Source organism: Orbicella faveolata, unplaced genomic scaffold (genome assembly GCF_042242905.1).
Source record: "Orbicella faveolata isolate gen_17 unplaced genomic scaffold, um_ofav_v1 contig_25, whole genome shotgun sequence".
Classification (NCBI taxonomy): domain Eukaryota; kingdom Metazoa; phylum Cnidaria; class Anthozoa; order Scleractinia; family Merulinidae; genus Orbicella; species Orbicella faveolata.
In genome coordinates this window covers 26,589,179-26,613,065 of record NW_028301553.1, presented here as the reverse complement: position 1 = coordinate 26,613,065, position 23,887 = coordinate 26,589,179, and the positions used below count along the sequence as shown (strand labels likewise).

Genomic DNA, 23,887 nt, shown 5'->3' with positions numbered 1-23,887 from the left:
CAAACAAGGGGAATAAATGACAGGTGAAAAGTGATGATATCTAGAGAGTGTCGCTTTCTTTCGCTTTTACGACGATTATATATAACCCGCATTTAATCGGATATGAATGTGTTTCATTTGCCGATGATGAACAGCCTGCGACTAGAATCTACAATACAGAAGTACAGTAATTTTGTTAAAGTTTCTTTTACGAATTATTATGCTACTTAATTAGTTTTATAATACCTCCATTTTAATTCTAGGTCTTGATAAGATGCAAGCACCAACCAAGGCGTTTTAAGTCAGCTGCCAAGAGGGTATGGATATATGTAGTTCATAATTTTGTAATTCAAGTAAGAAAGTTTGAAACGAGAGAGTACCACATTCGAGTCCTCTCTTTGAGACATAATTTAACTACCCTAAAGTCGTCAGCTCTTATCTATCAGTAGACAAACTTTGACTACACAAATGTGTGTATTTTTTATTTCCTACTAATTACCATGCGACGATTTTCACGACTTTGAATGTTTATTTGAGAAAAACAAGCATTTGATGGAGTGAAAATATTTTTGTTTTATCTTCAAGCTCTGATCTCTTTTATTAGCGTATATCTAGTCCTTTTAGCTATGTTTGTCTAAGAAAAAAATTCTGGTAACCGAAGTTATTATATAACAAGTTACGATTAGAAAGTGTCTAGATACAAGGGAGCCGAGCAAATACGCTACGCCCTCTCCTAATCATTGCTTTATTACTTTTTTATTACTCTTATCTGCCTGAGGTCAGAGCTTGTTACTCCATTTCGTTTTCAAAATTTGATGGAGATTGTTTTACCAATTTCTTACGAACAAGTTGCAACTTTCAGGCCTTACGAAAACATTTTGTACTGAGTAAATATTTTTCCTAATTTGGGGCATTTCATGTCGCTTTTGTTTGGACATGTCTTAAAAACAAGTCAAACGAGATCTAGAGTCAGTCACCTGAAGCTGAAAACAGGTGTTATTCAGTTATTTTGCATTTATATGAATTTTCTCCAATCTCTGCAGGCAAAATAGCGCTTAGTCCATGTAATCCATTATCGCTTGACTATATTCACTTCGAAACTAAATTGACAGTACCCTGAAATCGAATAAGTAATTCTTGAAGGAATATTTTCAACACAAAAATTAGCGAAATTAATAAATGACGTGTCGACTTCGTCGGATGTGATTGTCAAGTAAATGTATGGGTCAGTTTTTGCGTTATAAGTAGATCCACAATTATGCGCATAAGGTGGCAAAATACGTTAAGTGACAAGAAAACAAGAAAAAGTGACAATCAAGAAACTAAATTCATTAACTAAACATTTTGCTAAAAAATACCCTGAAAAAAAATTTATTATGAATCATGGGATTATGAATTAAAAGCCTTTTTGAAATACTTTTTTAATAAAGATAGGGAAAACTGTGAACGATCCTGGAGCTTATCTCGAGGGCCATTCCTAGGATAGGTTATGCAACTTGAGGCATGAGTATTTGGTCCATCATAAGATCGCAGAACTGTATTTAACACAAATTCAACAGAATCAACAACTGATATCTGTCTCAAATTTGAAAAATCTCTCATCCCCTTACATAAAATATTTGATAGGTTAGAACTCCATGAGAGCAGAAAAACGTCGATAAGATTGCATCTTTATTAGCGATTGAAGGAGTTTCACTGAAATTTCGTAATTCTTTGGAAGTCCCGTTTCTGTTTTATCCTTTACACATTTATTTGAAAAAGCTTAATTCAAGCAATCATCACAATCCACATAACGACAGGTGCACGGTTACCAAGGTAACGGAACTAAGGTATTATTTTTGTTAACTTTATACCATTTGAATAAAAAACCGACAGAAAGCCTTTTAATTAATTCCATTTCCGTTGCATATTTCCCAACGTGAGACATTTTTGCGAAACCTAGCGACTAAAATGTGACGGCTAGTGGTATGGAATAAGATGCTAATCATTCAAGGAAATTCATTATATTACTGTAATCAGTTTGTTGAATATATATCAGACCATCAATTTCTACGTGATCAAGAAAGAGTTAACCTTTGCGTGTTAACTAACTGATTCAAACGACAGTATTTTACCGGGCAGTTCCAGTAGCAGTAAGAAGGTATTTTTTAGAAAAACTTTCCAAATTGATAGTTTTATGACATGTTTTGGTTTTGGAAACAGGCGCAATAATTACGACGTTATAACTCATTGATAAGTGAAGATTACATCGGTCGTTTACATTTTAGGAAGTGGTCAAATAATATTTGCCTTTAACAAGGAGGCCCACTGTGGGTTTACAATTTATGAATACGAAATTCAAATGCACCCGTCAGAGTGTAAACTTCGAATGTGAGTTTATCATCGAAAACTGAATCGAAAAACTTAACAAACAGCAATAGGAAAATATGCCAAATTTCCGGCCTCTATTCAGAGTCATTTGCCTCTTCAATTACAGGTCGAAAGCCACAAATGCGTAGCGCAGAGCCTTTGCTTTTACCCTCATTAATTTCAGGTATTTTCTCAGGACGGAGCTTTTAATTTATCTTTTCGTCTTTTAGCTTTAGCCCCCAATCTAGTGCGCTTAAGGTTTTCTTTACCCTGACGGGGGGAAGTGGGGGAGATGGAGGTGTGCTAGCTATGTCTTTTGCCCTTGATAATATTTGATATAATTTTATGCTAGTCTGTACCAAGCAGGGTCTGAACCTGTCCAAAACACGACTGCCGTTCGTAAACATTCAAAGAGGTTATCTATAGTCGACATCGCTTCTTTTCTCAAAAAAAGATACATTTAGCAACTGAAAAATGATTTTAAGGAACTGCTGGCCTAGCTGTTTATAGAATTCGCGTGTTCTCCCCATGGGAGCAACCAGACATATTAGGATGGCCAATATTGGCCCCTTAGGAGGTCTCAAAACCGGTTTCAATAAGCGAGATAAATTTTGTAAGAGTCATACGGCAAAAACAGGTGTTTTTTGGAGTGTGCATTTAGTGTTGTCGAGATTTGCGACAAGAAGTCCAGGATTGGAAATGCAAACATTCTATTTTTCAGGTAAATATGCCAACCAAGAATTGCTTGGGTCCTCGTTTCGTGATCTTTGAACTGTTTGTTATTTTACATCTCTGGAGATAGCGAGATAGCAATTATGTTTTCTCTGCTACCAAAGACGATCAATTCCACGATAATTTGCGCAAGTGTTCATATTCCAATCTCCCTCTATTCTATGTACATGGGTTATCTACCAAGCGTGAGGTCAAGATGGCTGGATATATTCTCTCTGTGAACGCCGAACGTCATCTATTGTCGAGCTAGGTGCTTCAAAATGTCAAAGTAAAACGTCTTTCTGTTTAGACGTATTCGGGGAATTTTATATAGAGTTCTTGACTCAGACAAAATATGCCGACGGCATGCTATTCAGTCATTGCTTTTTAGATTCATCGATTAAAGCTGCACTGGAAAAGTTGAAAATTTACAGAGTATGTAAATAACATGTAATTAACATGTAAATAACCAAAAAAAGACTGTAAAGAATAATTTACATGATTTTTCCCCTTTTACATGTTTTGGAGGTTTCATGTAAATAACATGTAAATATTTTAAGTGAAACATGTAAATGATGAAGAAAACACTGTAAATGTTTCAAAGCAAAGGGCTAAGATCATGTAAATAACATGTAAACTGTTCCTGCAAATACTGTAAATAGCCTGTAAATTTCTTGTGATTCAACCTGGAAACCCGTAAATAACATGTAAATTTAATACAGGGAGGGTGCCATAATACTGTAAAAAACATGTAAATAAAAAAGGGGAGGCTGTAAACAACATGTAAATAAAAAAAGGGAGGTTGTAAATAACATGGAAAATGAAAACAGGAGCCTGTAAATAACATGTAAATCGAAGAAGGGAGCCTGTAAATAACATGTAAATCGAAAAAGGGAGCCTGTAAATAACGTGTAAATCGAAAAGGGGAGTCTGTAAATAACATGGAAATCAAAAAAGGAGCCCATAAAGAACATGTAAATCAAAAAAGGGAGCCTGTAAATAACATGTAAATGGAAAAAGGGAGCCTGTAAATAACATGGAAATCGAAAAAGGGAGCCTGTAAATAGCATGTAAATGGAAAAAGGGAGCCTGTAAATAACATGGAAATCGAAAAAGGGAACCTGTAAATAACATGTAAATTGAAAAGGGGAGCCTGTAAATAACCTGTAAATTGAAAAAGGGAGCCTGTAAATAACCTGTAAATTGAAAAAAGGGAGCCTGTAAATAACATGGAAATCGAAAAAGGGAGGCAGAAACCCTGTACGATAAATGACTTGCAAATAATAACTTGAAGAAAAATGCATGGAATGTACTGTTTTATTGTAATCAAATCTGTTGACCTTAATTATAATAGTAGAAAATATGCAAATTTATACAGAATCAGAAATTTATTGCAATCAGAACAATAAGGTTTACAATGAATAAGGTTTACAATGTATACATTGCAACAAATAAAACATGTTTTCTTTTCTATCTATCCATAACAAGACGACTTAAATGTAATTTTGTGCATGGCCAAAATATGTTAAAATACCATGACTGAGCTCCTTTAACCGAATTCAAGCACTTTTTGAGAAGACTACTAAAATTCAAGACCTTTTCAAGATTGTGCGAAACCATGTCATATTGAGCCCTATTTAATTCATAAATAATAAAATGATTAAGAACTATACTGTTGTCAGCTACAACTAGTGAAAATTTTGCAATTTAGGTGTATTACTAAATTAAAATTGTTTGCGAATGGATACCTGTCTTAAATATATACTAAATCCACAAAGTCAAATGCAACATAATGATAATACCTTTGTCATAAAATGAATGAATAAACTGTTTTTTCTTACTAAGTAATTAATGTAGGATTAAATTGGCCTTAATAATGAGAAATGGGGGAGGCATCATGGCCTCGTGGTTACATGTAGTGCGCTCAACTCCTGATCGAGTGATCCGGGTTCAAGCTCTAGGCAGGTATGTTCTGTTGTGTTGTTGAGCAACACACTTTACTCTCAGTGCCTCTCCACCCAGGTGTATAAGTGGGTAGCAGCGAATTTAATGGTGGGGTAACCCTGCAATGGACTGGCATCTCATCTAGGGGGAGCAGAAATAGTCCTAGTCGCTTCCTGCTACAGAAAGCAGGATAAGCTCCAGCCTGTTGGGCCACGTGGCTCGTATGCAGACTTTACCTTTACCTTATTATGAAAATTACTGCAATGTAAGTGTGAAGTATTGATCAACTTTTTTCATAGAGTGAATTGTCCCTTTGAAATAACAGAAAATAGGGAGAAAAAACGTTTACCACAAGATAGAGGTTGACATTTTAAATTCATCATAAAAACATTCATGCCAAAGGAATACTACATTGCATAACATAAAACAAGGCTTCTGACATCTTTTAGGCTATGTTTACAAAGTCACAGTTTCCTTCTTTTTCCAAAACTGTACGGAATCCAAACAGTACAAACATTTTGGACCCCTGACAAAACATTCACTGTAAACAATATTCAAAATTTTACTTTTTCTTTTTGTGATAAAAAAAACTGTACTGTAAAAAAAAAAATTCATAGGGGCCTGTTGAAATTGAAAGGCCTATCTAGTACCATAGTTCCCATAACACATCATAAGTTAATAAATTATTGTTCTGGTACTACATGTATGTAAACATAGCCTTTTCTTTTTATGATGAAATCTTATAGCTGCTGTATTGAACAATAAGTATCAACCTAGCAATCTGAGATATTTAAATTTGATGCTAATTCACTAACACAGGTACAGTGTAGGTGATACTTCAAAGCATTAAAAAATAATGTTTAAAGTGGTTGAATTTAAACCAGAAAGCTGCCAGAGCATATCAAAGTGTTGAAGGTCACCATGTTAGACTGTAATGCACCAGGGGCCCATTTCTCAAAGGTTCCAAAAAGTTTTCACACCCAGAAAGCCATACCAAAATCTGAAATCTTATGCTTACAGAGCTGTTTTAATCGCTTATTCTCAATATGAACAGAGGTTTCCTTCACACAAGAAGTTTCAGGCATATACAGCTCTTAGTTTTTAGACACAGATCAATTAAAGATGGCTTTGTGGGCCCAAAAAGTTTCCAGGGCCTTCAAGAAATGGGCCTTGGACCCCTTATAGAGTCATAAGTACTGTAGACTTCTCAGTGGCTGATTTTTTCCTGACCAAGCATCAATGCCAAGGAGTATGCATGTATTGACCACTCTCAATTTTACTTCATCCTACAAGTAACATAAAACATTTCATTAAATAAGATAAGTTATGTCTGAGTACGAATCAGCAAATTCTGTGTATGATATCAATCAGTGAATTTTACATTGGAGTTATTATTTTGTTTCTTATCATTCCAATTTATACTGTGACCTTTGAAATCGGACTGTAGCCGGTCATGTTGACTGGCCAAAGTAATTTTAGCTCTGTCACGTCTCGTTTCTGACCGGTCAGGATATTTATGCAAAAATCAAGTACATGTAATGTGAGCCAAATTAAACCCACAAATAGAGTTTGTTTGTTCCAGTCACTGCTAGACCATTTAAAAATTGGCTTAATATTTTTCTGAACAGATTTAACCCCAGTCACTTGAATGGCATTCCTATTGATCTTGAAGTACACATGACAAACAGCAAGTGAATGGTCTTTAGCCGTTCAAACAGATACATGTATGCATTGGTGTATGTTTTCATTAGAGGTCATAATAAAAAAGAGATTTAAAACTCTCAGATTTACAGTTAGGGATTTGATTGTTTATTCAAGAATGAACAACGTGACCGTCTCGACATGACTGGTCAACATGACCGGTGAGTGAAGTTTTTGGCCATTCAAGTCACCATTCTGGCCAGACATTGCCCGTTGACCGGCCATTATTTTGAGCCCTGAATATTCATCAATCAAACAGATCTTACATCTACATCTGTAGCTACTGTGTGACAAAAACTTTGCATCTCTGATTGGAAGGTACTGAATGTCAGAGGATGTAGAAGAACTAAACTCAAAATGTGTGGCAGTAAATATTCAATGTTCACTATCTTCTACATCGTAATATTCATGCACAATAAATCAAACTCCTATCAAACAATGTTTAAATAATAAGTCAAGTTATTTGCAGGCACAATTTGATTGTTTCTTACACACACTTATGCTCTATTGGTGGACAAAGGTACAGCTGATGTCATAAATGTTTGTTTTTGTTTCTTTGTTATGTATTACGAAGCAGATAGATTCTACGTTGTCGCGCATCTGTTCAGTAATAGATCACAGAAGACATCAAAATGTGGTAAGAACATCAGTAACACACGCCTGAAAAATTCACAGATTCTGTGACACACTCTGGTAATGGGTTATGTGAATATTTTTTGTTTTTACCACATTTTGGTGTTATCTGTGATCTACTCAGGGCAGGAAAAAACCAGGTCTGATTTCCTCAGCCAAGTAAATTTTGCTCTTGGGCAAGTAAAAATAGAAGTTCAGTGGCTCGGTGGGCAAGTGAAATTACCATGTAGCCTCAGTAGTCTTGTGAGTCTGACTAAAAATGCCAGCTTGATAAATGATAATTTCCAGTCATTCCATTTCAAAACTTAAGACCTAAAGATTACTTAATTATTAGGTTGAAAGCAAGAATTAGTTAGGAATCCGAGCGTACTTCATTCGCATTTGTCCTCTGATTTCCTTACTGGCCATCACACTGGCAACCAATATTTAAATGGGGGCAAGTGAAAACTGAAATTGACTGGCCCAGTGGGCAAGTGACTTACAATTTTTTTTCCTGCCCTGCTACAGATGAATGAACAGATGCATGACACATGAAACCTGCATGTATTTGGTCAGAGCCCAATTTCGTACAAGTAAAATGTACAGCTGTAATAGGTCTCTAAAATGCTGTCTGGTCATCCCAGGGTAAGGCAATCGATTGAAATTGATCCATAAATTGATATAAATCAATAAATTGAAATTAATGTAAGTGTTATCAGTGCTATCAATCAATGGAAAGAAATTCATACTCACATGCTAGAGAAGTTTCAAGTTATCAATTTGATTTTACCAAATTTATCAGTCATTAGAGAATCAATTGAAAGTTGGCCTCTCTTTGTTAGTTCACATAAACTGTAGAAAAATTGTGTCCCTGAACAAAATGTTTGATTGTAACTTTTTTATGTAGATTTCAAAGGCACTACCAAAGACCCCCAAAACATAGTCCCCGATACATGTATGCCAGCAAAATATTGTTTACAAGATACAATGTTATGTTTTTATGCAATTGTATTCATGATTTCATATTTCACTTTATATCTTTTGTTCATTTCTTCCTTATTAAATGTTGCTTAAAAGATAAGCTAGTATCAGCAAAATTGATAATGCTTATTGAAAATTTGATCACAATCGATTACTCATGACGAATTCTTTTATTGATTTCTGATATCATTGATTAATTCCTATTGATTGTTATGAAATAATCGATTGACTATACTGTGTCGTTCAAGACAAGTAGATTTTCCTGCCTGGGCAAGTTACTCTTCCTTTTTTTTTTCCAAGTCCTGTGTAGTTTTCATACAGTTTGAGGTACATGTATACCTCTTTATAAAGTATCGTGGTGTTTTTTTTTGTGAAAGAAAAATTCACAACATTTAGCTTACTATCAGCACCAGTGGGTGCAATGTCCATGTACAGTTGTGTAGCATATTGTAACTTGCATGTAGGTACAACTGTAGATACTTGAGTAACTTCAGAATACTTACACTAGCATAAGAAAATTTCTCTGCTGAAGATGGCACATTACATTTTAGCTTACTAGCATTCACATCAGAGGGCAACATAACCTTACAAGAGAATGCATCAGCCAATAAGCCAATAACAAATGTCGCATGTTCATACTCGGTTATCGAGAACAGATATAACAGATAATAAAGCCCTTTATGCACAGCAGGTAAACATCAACAAAGTCGATTCCACAAGCAATGTAACTTCTCCTTGATAATGACACATTCACAACCAAAGGCAAAACGAAATGTATACGTATCTTGACGTTACTTTACTATACTCGTTCAATTTATGCAAAACTTGCTTACCTGTTGTTGTTGCCTGTGATCGCTATCTTCAGCTTCTGGGTAAGGGAAAACTTTGCCTTGAAACCGTGCACGATGACGAAGCGAAGGTAGAGTGGATTTTGGCCCGCTAAAACAGAGCCCGAGTTCGATGCAAGTTCCAACGAACTGCCAAACATGGCGGGAGAACCGAGAGGACCTGGTACCTAACATGAAGACCGCTGATTCCTGTTTGTTGGAGATCGGGCACTCACAAGGCTGGTATGCTCTTACAAAGGGACTGGGATAACAGTGACGGCAATGAAAGCACAGAACGGTGGAAATCACCAAAAAAAAAAAAAAAAAAAATGTCATTTTGGGTTGCGAAAAAAAGTCAGCTATCATTTTCGGAAAGGCGATAAGTCCTAACGTTTTCGGGAAATGGACAAAAAAGCCCTAATAAGTACGAGATACTCAAGCTCCTCTAGAATAACCGAACAGACAATTTTTTTTTTTGCGCAACCTAAAATTAACCTACAGAACTTTGAAAGTACACCAGATAGCCTAAAACAGCGTTTCAAAGCATTCGAGAGAAAACGGTCGTTGGGCCGGCTGTGTCCCTTATGGTTCCCTGCCTAACCTAACTCGCGTCAGTTCAAACTCGGTCACCGGGGCTCTTTCCGTCTTGAGCTCACACAACACGTGACGCTTTCATGGTCCTTCATGAATGAATACGTACGTGTCCGAGAATTAATTTTTCTCTTTTCTAGAGACGTAAGCTTGGGACGCCTGCATGTGCAGTAACAATTCTAGTTTTATTTTGTCGTTGTGGATGCGCGGAAAGTTCACAAGAAGACAGCTTAGTGCGGTGTCGATCAATGCAGCGATTTAGTTTGGTGCATACCTTCTAACCCAACTTCAATTTAAAGCAAACTATAGCACACACTTGGATTTTAGAGAAGTTCAAATGCTTCAACGTAAAAGGCACCTTAATGGAGGCTTCACGGTAGGTTTACGGAGCTTTAGGGCGGTGTTACATTTTAACTTTACGCGCCTTTAAAAGGTCCCATTTATATGTTCTCGGTTACCCGAGACAACTCTTCCTCTCTCCCCCCTCCCCCCCCGTCCCCCCAAGTTTAACCTGGCCGGGGTAACGTTTCATTTATTTCTTTGCAAAATCCAACCAACCGTTTACAAGAGGATAGCGAACCTGTCGGTAACTTGGAATTTACATCATTTCAACGGTCTCCGTTGGTTGAACCGTTACACCAGAGTTATATTAAATAAGCCCACTTTTCCGTTACATGGTTTTTGCAGGGTTTAGGCAGGCCTTCTCTTAAATTTAGATCTTTTTGTTCTAAGAGTCTCCATTTTACATTAACGTGGTCTTAACAGTTTTTCGAAAAGCCCCCTTTATCTCATTCAGATTGTTTTCACAGCCTTTGTAAGGTCCCCCTTTTTAATTTACATGTTTTTAGCAGGCTATTTACAGCCCCCCACTGCACCCGTGCAACTTCTAGGTTTTCCATTTACATGATTTTTACATGTTTCTTACAGGCCCCCTTTTTTTCATTGACATGGTTTTTATATGTTTCTTACAGGCCCCCTTTTTTCATTGACATGGTTTTTACATGTTTCTTACAGGCCCCCTTTTTTCATTTACATGGTTTTTACATGTTTCTTACAGGCTCCCTTTTTTCATTTACATGGTTTTTAAATGTTTCTTACAGGCCCCCTTTTTTCATTTACATGGTTTTTACATGTTTCTTACAGGCCCCTTTTTTTCATTTACATGGTTTTTACATGTTTCTTACAGGCCCCCTTTTTTCATTTACATGGTTTTTAAATGTTTCTTACAGGCCCCCTTTTTTCATTTACATGGTTTTTACATGTTTCTTACAGGCCCCCTTTTTTCATTTACATGGTTTTTACAGGGTTACAAACATAACATTTCCAGACTTTTTACAGCATTCGCTTGAATTATTTACACGTTTCTTACATGGTTTAGCAAAGCAATTTACATGTTTTTTACAAAGGCAGATACTGTAAAAGTGCGTAAAATATTTTACAGGTTTTTACATGTTCTTCAACTGATCATTGTCGACAAAAACAATGTAAATCACTATTTACAGAACATTTACATGCTGTACTAAAAGCTGTAAATTTCCTGTAAATTTATTTTACAAAACCCTAACATGTAAATTGTAATTTACAAAGAATGTAAATCAATATTTACATGCTGTAAATTAAAATTGACATGTCCATGTAAATTTTCAACTTTTCCAGTGCTGCGAGAAGATGACAAGGAATAGCACGCTTTTTAAACAATTATTTTTATGTTTGGCACGGTTCTCTTAATTACTGATGTTTCAATAATTCTTTATTATTGCTTGCTCCGCGGGCAAGAAATGTCTAGAAGGAGAGAGTGGATCTAAGATACCGCTAATTAGGTTTATTTGTCGAAAGTATTAAACTAAAAGGAATCTCCAAAAAGTGAAGCTGGAGCCAGTGGTTATTTAAACTAGTAGCAACCGTAGATTAAAGAGCGCATTCGAGTATTAGCATTGTAAAAGAAAGGGACGTTGGGGGAAAAGCCATCTTTCACAAATAGACGACAACGTCTTCTTCTTTTTAAAGCTTCTTCTTTATTAGGTGAGGAGTTGCGCGCGCAGCCCACGCATAGCAGCACTACGCTTGCGCACGAGAAGCATTACCATAATTTTCTTCGACCGAATACCAGTGTCGAAATCTTTTTCATTTCACATTTTCTTTATTTTTCCAAGAGAGTCTGGCCAAAATTAAACAACAAGAGCAATATAAAAATTACAAGAATGGTCTTAACAGAGTTGAATTAAAATATACGTTGCAGCAATGTTTAGAAACACTCAAATAAAGATTGTTATGCAATCGTTATCAAATAACAACTCAGGTTTACTTATGGAAGAAGAAAGGCGGCCCAACTGGTTATGCCTTTTCCATATTTTAATATTTAAGTAATCAGTAGTTTCCATAACAAAAATTAATTCACATAGGCTTTAACGTACGCGTTACAAAGTTCTTTTGAATAAAACCGACTTCTAAACGGTTTTTCGCTAGTAGCACCTTTTTTTCTTTTGGAATGTTACTAAGAGATATTTAGTATAAGCTAAAATTGTACATCTGTAATCTTCACTAAAGTAGGAGGTCTGCTGTGTTTTTACATCGAAGAAAATATAACTCTATATTAAGAACAGAACATACCATCAATAACAATAAATTATTCCAGAAAAATGGTCAGCTAAAGTACATTTTAGCTTTTCCCTTGGTCAATACATTGAGCCTAAATAAAGATGACCATTCCAGTTAAAATAACAACAGCTACGAAATTTCATGAAAAACGTTCTCTTTGAGATAACTTTATTCTAAGCACATGCCAAGTAAATGTTCACCGAGTTTTTCCATCAAGAGTTTCTAACAACAGTTTTTTCCAAAAATATACAATATTTGTTCTTTAACGGTATATTGATTAAAATAGCAATGTATGATTAGGTTTTGCATTTTACCACTGCTTTCACTGCTACGCAACCTTCGAAATCAAAATGTTCTTTGCAACCATAGTCAATATATAGAGGGGAATGGTTATGAAACCCGACAAAGTTCTTTGTTGTATGTTTTTGTTTTCTTTTTGGCCTTGACCGTGCACAAAACATAATAGTTGTTTACTCTGTACTGAGGAACTAACCAATTGGAACGTATTGGTTGTGTAATTCATGCATAGTGTATGAGCGCAAAACAAAAGATTATGCACGGTCGCGGACCTTCCAACATAAATCTTGGCATCTTTGTTTGCTCCTTTGATGTTTGCGGGCTTAACTATGTTGCAACAGTCTTCCGTCAATAAAACAGCGCTACCTTATGTGGAATACTGGTAAATGCCTTCACACTTTCGGCGAAAAAATCGGGAACAGCGAAGATCGCTTTGAAAACGTGACCATCGAACTATTATCACAGGAAGGAACCCAAACATTCAACACTCCGAACGACAAAGCAAGTTAGTGATTTATTGTTGGTTCATGAAGTCATTTTTCAGTTGCAGTCGGCAGGCACAAAGCTGAATTCTTATGACCTTTAAAGCAAGCACGTTATAAGCCTACTGTGTGAGCACGATTGTGATCGGAAAATAGATGTATGCAAATAGAAGATAAGTATCGGCACGGAGGAGGTCCACCAACATGGCGTTTCCATATAGGGCTCTCTAAATTTTTGACGAATATCTAAAGTTTGGGAGAACGCAGAGATATATTGCCTGGAGAAGTCTCGAATAACACTGCAGTTTCTTGACTTTATCCACTGCACAGTTTTCGATTTTTTTTTTTTTTTTTTTTTCTGCGTAGCAGTAAAAACGACCTATTGGAGAAACAAGCAGATGCCTCAACTGCGGGAAAGAAGAACATGTCAGAAATGCCAAGCATTGCAACAAAGGCCCTAACGTTTCAAACCATGACCATCAAATCGACTTTGACAACGCTTGAGAGTGCCTGCCCGTAAAAATCAGACAAATTCTTAATTCCGCGGCAAGCGTCGAAAATTCGATTTCGCACATATTCTTATGGTAGATAGGCTAGGGCATGACAAAAACTACGGGATAGTTTTTTTGAAAAAATATCCTTTTATTTCAAAGAAATATGCAAATTACCAAATTCCGTTAAAATCGTCATTTCACGCACCATTTTATTAGACAAGTTTGAGAGCCTCGCATGCAAAACCACATCATTCTTCCGTCTTTAAAACACTCAAATATTTTTGTGCAATGTTTAAATGTGTACTGGGTTGATTTTAGGGAATGTTGCGTTGTCTTTTTGGGTGCACAATAATTAAATTTTGAAGACATGTCATTAATTTTCACCCTGTGCGAAACCTTCAAATGAACCAAGCTTCTGGTGGTTGAATTGCAGAAGGATGGTCTACAGATTCCTGTAAAAATTTCTTTGGGCAAATGATTGTGAGCGACGCGAGAGCTTTTCAAAGTACGTCAAAAATGCAAGTATTTGACCATCCGTCGTCAAATTTCAATTTACGGGTTAGACGTATATTTTAGCATGCGCCACATGACTTGACCTATGTTAAGCTGAAATAGACACAGAGCTGATAATTTTGAAATTTTCTAACCTTATTTGCTGTGAAAGGCAGGTCCAAAGCCGATTTGACGTGTTTCTAGTCGACCTCTCACCATTCGTCGCACATAAAGCAGATGTTTGTTTTTGTTTACACAAGGTTATCGTCCGATGTACATCGCCTACTGTCAACCTATTATTGGTCGAATACTATGAATCTGTGACCATCTTTCTGCGCATATGAACATCACTGCATCTAAGTCTAAAACGGCTGAGTCATTTGTAGATAGTTGCTTGCTTTGCGCTGCGCCAAAATATTGCGTTTGATCGATTGCTGACCATTGCTGATAAGCGTGTCGGCGCAGCACAATCTTACAGCGGTTATTGTTAGTCACGCAATGCTGTCACGGCATATGCTGCACATTTTGATCCATTTTGTATAGAGTACTCTCAGGATAAGTGAAGCAATTTAATCATTGTTCATCTGTTTTGTCATATATATAATGATATATGTGTATATTTATATAATCGTATTCTATAGTGTACGTGGACTCGGTCCAAATCACGTTTGTTGTACGTTCTGATGTTTCAGACAACAGTTGATAAAGCTAGTGCCTGTACTCACTAGAATTTTAAGAAAATCGCCATAAAAAAATTATAGATTAATGAAGCAAGAACTAGCTGAAATAAAAATAGGAAATCACAACGTGTCTAATTCGTGAGAAAAACAGACTAAATTTAATTAGTAATTACGTGACTAAATAGCCCTAGCCATGCCATTTTATTTGGCGTATTTTGTTTGCTTAGTGGCGAGGCATTGGTATGTAAGAGAAAATAGAGGACTGTTGTCAATACAGTCCAAAATGATCGTCAGTAAAATATTGTAAATAAAACACCTATTGACCGGTTACCTCCGCGGCCATCATTTGGTCATTCCGATAAGGGTCTCATTATTGTCTTTACCCCTATTAAGCGGCCACCCAAAATTTAAGAACTTTGTTTTGGAAAGGGCGATGGCAGATAAGAGTCTGAAGTTGAAGGTGCATGACGAGTGATAATTCAAACATACGTCTATCATGATTGTATTGAATAGACTCCATGTTCACCAAGAAATTTATAGCCCGATAGTGAAAAATTAAATATTCAAGGTACACCAACCTCTATTTAAGCGGCTAGCCCCATTAAGCGGTCACCACCCATTTCCCCGAGGGTAGCTCACTGTATTACATGTAAACCAAAAATAATTGCATAGCGCGAAAAGACCTAGGTATGAGTTTAGCGTTACAGTATTACGCAGGGGCATGTAGGTAGCAGTGGTCGAGTAAAAGATAACAACAGGGGCAATGGTAAATTATTCATTCTTTTCATTTCTTAATTTAATCTCTTCCTGCTCAACACGATTGTGTGCTCCCAGTGATTCCAAGCCTTACAGAGCCTTACGTATTAGGATAGAAATTGTCCCACCCCTACCCCCAAAAATGGGATGACAGATTTGCGTGACGAAAAAGGAACCGCTGCAAGCAAGGATTCAAGCCAGCAATCCATGATGATCAAACGTAATATTTTGGTGTAGTGCAAAGCAAGCAACTATCTACGAATGATTTAGCCGTTTTTGACTTAGATGCAGTGGTGATCATATGTGTCGAATGAGGGTCACAGATTCATGGTATTCGACCGTTAAATAAGTTGACAGTTGGCGATGTGCATCGGACGTTATGTAAACAAAACCAAACTTCTGCTCTATGTACGACGAATGGTAAGAGAAACACATCAAATCGGCTTTGGACCTGCCTTTTACAGCAAACGAGATTAGAACATTTCGAAATTATCAGCTCTGTGTCTATTTCAGCTTAACATAGGTCAAGTTATGTGGCGCATGCTAAAATATACGTTTAACCCGTAAATTGAAATTTGAAGACGGATGGTCAAATATTTGCATTTTTGACGTACTTTGAAAAGCTCTCGCGTCGCTCACAATCATTTGCCCAAAGAAATTTTTACAGGAATCTGTAGACCATCCTTCTGCAATTCAACCACCAGAAGCTTGGTTCATTTGAAGGTTTCGCACAGGGTGAAAATTAATGACATGTCTTCAAAATTTAATTATTGTGCACCCAAAAAGACAACGCAACATTCCCTAAAATCAACCCAGTACACATTTAAACATTGCACAAAAATATTTGAGTGTTTTAAAGACGGAAGAATGATGTGGTTTTGCATGCGAGGCTCTCAAACTTGTTTAATAAAATGGTGCGTGAAATGACGATTTTAACGGAATTTGGTAATTTGCATATTTCTTTGAAATAAAAGGATATTTTTTCAAAAAAACTATCCCGTAGTTTTTGTCATGCCCTAGCCTATTTACCATAAAAATATGAGCGAAATCGAATTTTCGACCCTTGCCGAGTTATTTTCCATTTTTATGGACAGGGACTCTTAAGTTATTGACAAATACCATTATCGTGTGCGAAAAACGTTCGAGTCATGGCACACTGCCATGACTATAATGAGGCAGACAATAATTCTAGACCATTACCAAGACAGTGTGCCATTCCTTTAATTAGTCTCTTTTCATTATTCAAATTCCCGTTCGTTGTCACACTTTAATTATGCATTCTCATTCTTTATTTTCCATACTTTTTGCTGTTTATATTCATTCATTCATGTCTTTTTTGATCATTCGTCCAAGGCTCTAGGTAGGCAGTCGAAAGCTTATTCATCTACCCTAAATTTGCAACCAGTTTTAATATGTTTTACCCTGGTTGCTCGTCTAATTATTCGCTGTGAAACAGAAACTTACACTTGTTTTCTTCTTTAGAACGATGATAGCTAAGTGGTTTACAGTGGCTTCGGTTATTGTCATTGCACTTGGTACTACTCAGTTTCGAGCTATTTTAGCGAATGGTAACTCGTCCACATCTGGCGACGAAAAAGAAGTCAAGGAAAACAAAAATTTGTTTCTGGCCTGGATCGAGAGGCCTCCATACACAACATCACCTTCCGATGAATCATTAGACAACGACGTCCATGGATTGATTCGAGACGCGCTCTATCAGTCTGTATTTTATGACTGCAGTTATGCTAGCGGGTGGAAATACATCCCAAAAACAAATCGCGTTGACAGCGAATTTCGAATGATTGAGCTGCTGTCGCAAAACAGGGTTCATCTCGCTGCTCCAGTATTCGAGCCCATAAACCGACGGTACATTGAATTCCCCTTTGTAAAACTCGTCGATTACCCTGGGACCGATTTTATCACAACTGAGGACGAGACGAAAGGGATAAACGTTGTCTTGGACGCGGTTCTGAAATCTTGGCCACTGTTTGTAGTTACTCTCATTCTCACCGCCATTGCTGGAGTCATTATGTGGGCGCTGGTAAGTTTTGTTTGAAATGCTTCATGACGCTTAGAAGATGCACATGCGTACTTTTATATTTATATGCGATGATTAGGTAGGTTGTACGTTCCCTTTCAAAGTAGCTGTCTATTTCCTTACATGTCAGACACATGGTTTGTGCGGAAAGGTCTGTATGGTCCACAAGGACGGTAATTTTAGTTACCATTGAGATTTCATGCTGATGCTAGTATTTCGCACTTTAGTAACTGAATAAATAATGATGCTCTCTAATACGGGCACCGAGGGGACATACCAAGTATCAGTATATTGAATGGGAGTCCTTATTGAAGAGATGTTCTTATCATTTTCAAAGGTTTCTGAAGACTTTAGTAAGTTCATTTTGTGCTTTGAAGTACCCAAATCCAAATTGTATGTATTTCTGGAGAAAACTTTGATAAGGAATAGAGGAAGATTGCAGGTTTGCCGAGAAGGTTGGAGAGGTGACTCCAAAGATGCAATTTTACAATTGTTCTCACTCACTCTCTAATGTTTACTGGCTGGCTCGCTTGGTTAATCTGTGACTATCCTTTCCCTTTGAGTGACAATGACGATCGACTGAGGAGCTTTTCAGGAATAAAGTGCAGCAAATGGGACATGAGCAACTAAGAATCCTAACTTGCAGGATCGAGGGTGGTCACTTTAAAAGCGTGGAGTAGGACTAGTAACTACCACGAAATAACTTCAGTTACCGATGAATATTAGACTTTAACCCATGATTTCCGGACTAAAGGTTCAGAACCTTTTAAAAGGCTTGGACACAACAAGGGATAAAATTTCGTGCAATATTTCGTGCAACATTTTTCACACGTGCATCCACCCCTGTAATTCTTGCGCGTAATATTGAGGAAGTAGGACGGGATTCAAAGCTTGCAATTTTGCAGGCAACATTGCACGCCAGAATTGCAGGGCAGACACACAAAACAATTCAGCCTTTAAGAAAAAACGTGCGCGCAGTGTTACGCCGTGAGTCCGGTCTTTAACCAATCGATCAACCTTCCACTTGGGTCATCACCTTTAACAGGTGGTCAGTACTTCAATTTTTTCTGTGCATGAACACACGACAGTAAATTAAATTGCCTTAGTTGTCAACAGATAAGCACTCAAAGAATCATTTGAAGATGCCACTATTGATTTGTATCTTTAATTTTTGGAATACATAGGACACGCACTGGAATAGTGAAGAGTTTCCTCGTTCATTTATCAGAGGTTCTTGGGATGGATTCTGGTGGTCCTTCATTTCTATGACCACAGTAGGGTAGGACAACCTTTTGTTCACCGTACTGTTATCATTAAATCAAGTCACCTTAGAAACGTTCTATGACGAAGGTGTTATTACCTCAAGTTTATAGACCAGTTCATTAAGGGTGTGTTTCTGTAAACATTATTGAGAACATTTGTGCCCAGGCATCAGTTCTATGGTCGGTCCTGTATTCGTTAAAAATCCTGCCGCGTCTGGCATTGCGTAGCATATCATCATTGAATCATGTTGCTGAACACTCATCGACTATGGCCGGGTTTATGAAACTGTCGTTTCGAGAAAAGTAAGCTTCCTTTCATTCCTTTCTAAAAGTATGAAGCAAGTCGTAGATCATTTACTACCATCAACGAATTTCTAAGTCTGCAGTTGGTTTTAAAGACAGACCTAGCTCTGTACACGTATAGTACTGTTGATGCTGTTGTGCTTTTGTGTTCCTCCATCTTGTACTACAAATTATTAACGGATTTCGTATGCATCAGGTATGGCGACAAATGCCCAAAGTCTGTCATAGCTCGACTTTTTTCCATTATCTGGATCCTGTTAGGCCTTGTCATCATGGCGATGTTTACGGCGAACATCACCTCTGCTCTGACCGCTCTCTCCTTGCAACTGGAACCAAGTAGCCTCGTTGGTGTAAAGGTGGGTCTGATTTTATCCCAACTCGCCGTTTTTGTTCAATTATACCTTTCTCTGTGTGTCCGAAAACGTAGCTTGAGAGTCGGTTGTGTGCGACAAATCGGCCAGATATCGATCATCCCGGATCCCCGAAGTTTAGATTACAATGCAAGGAGAAAATCATTGCGTGATATGCTGGCTTTCGTCATGTTTCTATACGGGTATCTTCGATATACCTATTCCCTTCCATCTGACCCTATCAATTATGATCTTCTACATTCAAAAATGACCTTGAGTTCAATGGAGCTGTAGCGAGCTCTGTTTCCTGTTTAACTTGAACCGGTTAAAGATCGCTCACAAAATGCTGATTTTGCGTAAAATGGAATAACTTTGACTACTTTCGCTCGTGTCTTCTTGTTGTGCTTGTTGCTGGCTCTTTTATACTTTAAACAAGTTATTCTTCCCTTTGTTCCTTGTCTCGTTCCTCTTAATAGCACGACTGTATCTTTTTTTCCTCTTAATCTTCTCCTTCTTCTTCCTATGTTTTTTTCTTAATTTCATTTTCGTTAATATCGTAAGCCTGAGTAGCCTAATAATCCTGTTGGAATCCCCATTAGGTTGCAGTGTTGGGAAATGGAACAGAATACCAGCATGCTCTTGAAGAAGATGCTGAACCCACAGGTTAAGTATGAGTACAAGCAATTGTAATTAACAATTAAACAAGCCTCGACTGTGCTCTGTTGTTTAAAAGGGTTACCCCTTCCGCAGGAAGCGATACGTTAGAGCGCTAATGAAGGCTAGGGGTAAAACGAGAAGCAGTCGAGTGTTTCTCTATAAAGGATGTTATAATCCGGTGGCTGTATTATAAGTGTCTGTAGCAAGCATATACATTGTAGGTACCGCTTTTTTCAGACATCAGAGAGATTTCAGGTGTGTGTTTCAACACTCTCTAGCCATGTTTCCCTTTATTTAGTGTTCCAGAGAATTGATGACATGATTCAGGCTGTCAAATCAAAACAGGTCGATGGGATGTTACTGGATCGCTATGCAGCTTCCTATTACCAGTCAAGAAACCAATTGCAATCGCTGTACACCGTCAAAACGTTAGAGCTTCAAAGAGACATTGGAATTCTCTTCAACAAAAATAGAAAGGAGCTTGCAGAGTGTTTATTAAATTTTCACCGTGCAAGTATTTGGAGTTCGGTTCAAACCATAACTGCCACGTACAAGGTAACGATTCAAGTTGTAAAATTGAACTTAGGTCTTAGGTGGCATTTTATAAAGCTTTCCTCTGTTTTCCCCTGATTTGCAATCGCATGATGCAATTGATTGCGCTAACGCCTCATCCTTAGAACGATTGACTTACAAACTGTGGGATTCAAACTCAAGCCACGCCTTAGAACCACGGTAGAAATATGTATTTAGTAAACAAGTTGCACTCTACACTTAAGGTGGCTTACTACAGTTTTTCCGAGACTCAGTAAAGCGCGCTACGGTTTTCGGCTATTTTTGAAATAGGCAAAATTTCATATTTTCTTAGTTTGCCAAAAAATCTGCCTTACAGGTTTTTATTTTACTTTGCATGAATGTGTAATCAAAGCCAATTTCTATTTCCTGAAATTTTTAGGTGGGGTCATACGGGCAGATTTTGAGGAAAACGTTACCTAACCTACTAGTGCCCAATCTCTCCTTAGGTACTCGGTCGTTCATTTTGGCCATTTGTTGACGTTTAAATTGTTCACGTTTCATAAAGAATGGTAGAAGACTTAAGCAAACAGTAAGTAGAGAACGTAAAAACATCTTGGAACATTTTTCAAAAGAGTTAGGAGTTGGTCTGTTATAATCCATCAAAACTGTAGTAAGCCACGTTTATCTCTGCATTAATCGATAGCGGTTCCATAAGCAGCAGTATCCACGAAGTTTCTTAGTCTCCTTTCATTACGATATTGATATCTAGGTAGTTCTGTGATTTATATGCTGTGGTTTTCTGGTTTTCTTTTGCCTTTAAGCTTACTCAGCAGATGCCTGCCAGGAAAGTCAATCTGTTTGACGAGTCGTCTCCTTTCGTAAAGAGGTTCATGTACATTTCGCTCGGAGTATTAGCTGGATTGCTCCTCGTTGGAACATTGTGGAACATCCTTTTCAGAAAGAGAGGAAGGGCCAAACAACCTAATACTTTGGGTGAGCATCTTACTTACATTGTGACGTGCAATTCAAATCACCGGAAAATGACTTCCCTTCTCTCCCTTCCCAAATGTGCGGCCGAGGCCGATTCAAGTCTTTAAGAAACAACTTTTTCAATCTTACTCGTTAGATGCGGCAGCAGTCAGTGAAGGAATGATACCAGATACAATCCATGACGATATTGAAGCTGCAAGAAGGCTTCTTCGAAAAACGCAAGAACAGTTTGACAAACTGGAATTCCAAGTGTCAAGATTAAAATACCATCACTAAATTATGGTAGTGAGTTGTAAGAGTTCAAACTTGGTGACGTGAAAGTTTCATTCGGTTGTTGGAGGGCTTGTTTTTCTTTTAATATCTCTTCAGTATATGTTCATAGACTTGACATGTCCGCCTAGGGACAGCAGAACGTGTTTGTGTTTCATATCGCTATTTTATTGAGCATTTCTTATAATATAAATAGACTCACCCCAAAACATTTAAAGCAATTTTCTTTCTATGAAATCCCCTTCCCCGCAATAAGCATTGCCCTCTCAAAAAGCCTTTTAAGCCATTGCATGATTAACGTATGCAGGTATTATTATCGGAAAATACCGATCGAATTTCCCCTTAGAAACCTCTCCTTGCTTTGATTTGGGAAAAACCGTTCTCAAAATCATCAATAACTCGTCAAGTTGTAAACAAAGGATTCATAACCATGAGAGAGTTTAACTAGATTTTTATTTTCTCTGTTTTCGTCTCAGAGTTTTCAATGAGAAGATATATTAAGCAATCCAGACAATGTTTCCCACATTTCCAAACACTTCGAAGTTCGTCGAAGATAAGGCGCGCCGTGTCTTCTATTGGGAGCTTAAGAAACCACGACGGCAATTCCGAGGACAACGTCGATTAAAATATGATTTTATATTTTACCTACGAATCTCGCGGTACCCTAAAGTCATTTACTTCGTTTACCACTGTCAAAGCTAACACGAAAGTGAATCTAGGGCACATCGATAAATTCGAAATGAAAATGTAAAAAAATTAGCCGTCGTGGTTCATGCACATTAACCCTTTTGTTTAGCGATGTTGCCGTTCGTCGTTTTCTTACGCTCCCTGTTGATGTGATAAGTCGTGGTCTCTGTTGCTTGATATAATTTTGATATAATCCACCCGATGATTTCTCCACCCCGTGTGGCTCTCTCCCCTTCCCCTTACCCCTTCTTCCCTTTCTAGGGTTAAAGTTCTTAGGGAACTCACTGGTTATTTCCTAGTACCTTAATTACAGTAGAGTTTACATTTTACTTTCTACCTTTTTCATGATATATTATTGGTCAGTAGTTCGATATCTTTAAACTAAAAACGTTGGAATGAAAGTTTCCTGACGGGAAATTGCAACTGCGTAAATAACCATTTTAACAGAGTTGTAATCATTTAACAAAACCAGCAAAAAAAGGGCAGGAAGTTTGTAAATTTTTGTATGGAAATAAGTCTTCGTAAAGATACAAATGTATGGTCATTCGGGTTGATTCAACTTTTTCCTCTACTGTAGTAAAAAAAAAATTAGAATTAATAAATAACGAACAACCGCTTTGCCGTCCTCATGAGGGCATTGTCAAGTTCAAAATGTCAGTCGCGATGATATTTGTAAATAAGATTATAAATAAATCTTGACAAATGGGATAAAGTATTTATGAGTGGAATTAAAATCAGGAGCACATTGTTCTATGTGAAACGTTTTGCACGAAGAGAGTTAGATTGAGTGCTAAGAACAGGTTTAAGTTCTTTAATAAACAATTACATCTCTTGAATGAGACCGTCCAGTTTGCTTTGAAAGTGGTGTTTGACAACATAGTGTATACCGTATACGGCCGAAACGATGGCAAATGGTAAGTTTTTGAAAGACTTTTACAAATTTTTACATTTATTCATACTTTCCAAAATGTCCCTTTAAGCTACCTTGAGTAATACTTAAGCAGTAATTAGCATGGCCTGCCAACATTTTAAATTACAACCATAGTGGCTAATTCCGTCTATGAATCATGGCCGTTATTCATCATCTTGAACTGTATATTGGTTTTGACGAATACAACTACCATGATTCCCTGCAGGCACGGCTAAGGAAATGACCATTACTTAAGACAGTATTCTGCACAGTGAAGAGTTTCCACCTTCATTCACCAAAGGATCTTGGGATGGATTCCGGTGGTCCTTTATTTCCATGACTACAGTGGGGTAAGGATTTTTTAACAAAGGGTTCGTTAATGGCAATTGGACGCACAAGTGCAAATTCTTGCG

At 37.3% G+C, this 23,887-nt stretch overlaps 1 protein-coding gene and 1 long non-coding RNA gene across 3 annotated transcripts; one reads left to right on the top strand and one right to left on the bottom strand.

Moving 5' to 3' along the window:
* Window positions 1-23,412, top strand: LOC149109693 (uncharacterized). 2 transcript variants are annotated; one of them, XM_089294477.1, is made up of 9 exons: window positions 1-161; window positions 243-296; window positions 16,977-17,535; window positions 18,717-18,811; window positions 19,294-19,453; window positions 20,047-20,110; window positions 20,403-20,659; window positions 21,439-21,610; window positions 21,744-23,412. In XM_089294477.1, exons 3-9 carry the CDS (start codon window positions 16,981-16,983, stop codon window positions 21,881-21,883), a joined length of 1,443 nt encoding a protein of 480 aa, XP_089150603.1. In that variant the 5' UTR covers window positions 1-161; window positions 243-296; window positions 16,977-16,980; the 3' UTR covers window positions 21,884-23,412. The 2 variants fall into 2 exon arrangements, with proteins under 2 accessions (XP_089150603.1, XP_089150604.1); XM_089294478.1 differs by lacking the exons at window positions 1-161; window positions 243-296 and having other exon boundaries at window positions 16,803-17,535.
* Window positions 4,339-9,453, bottom strand: LOC149109694 (uncharacterized). The gene is made up of 2 exons (XR_016208567.1): window positions 9,111-9,453; window positions 4,339-6,269 (listed from the first exon to the last, which is right to left on the bottom strand). It is a non-coding gene; the product is annotated as an uncharacterized LOC149109694 (long non-coding RNA).
* Window positions 23,413-23,887: the final 475 nt, after the last annotated feature.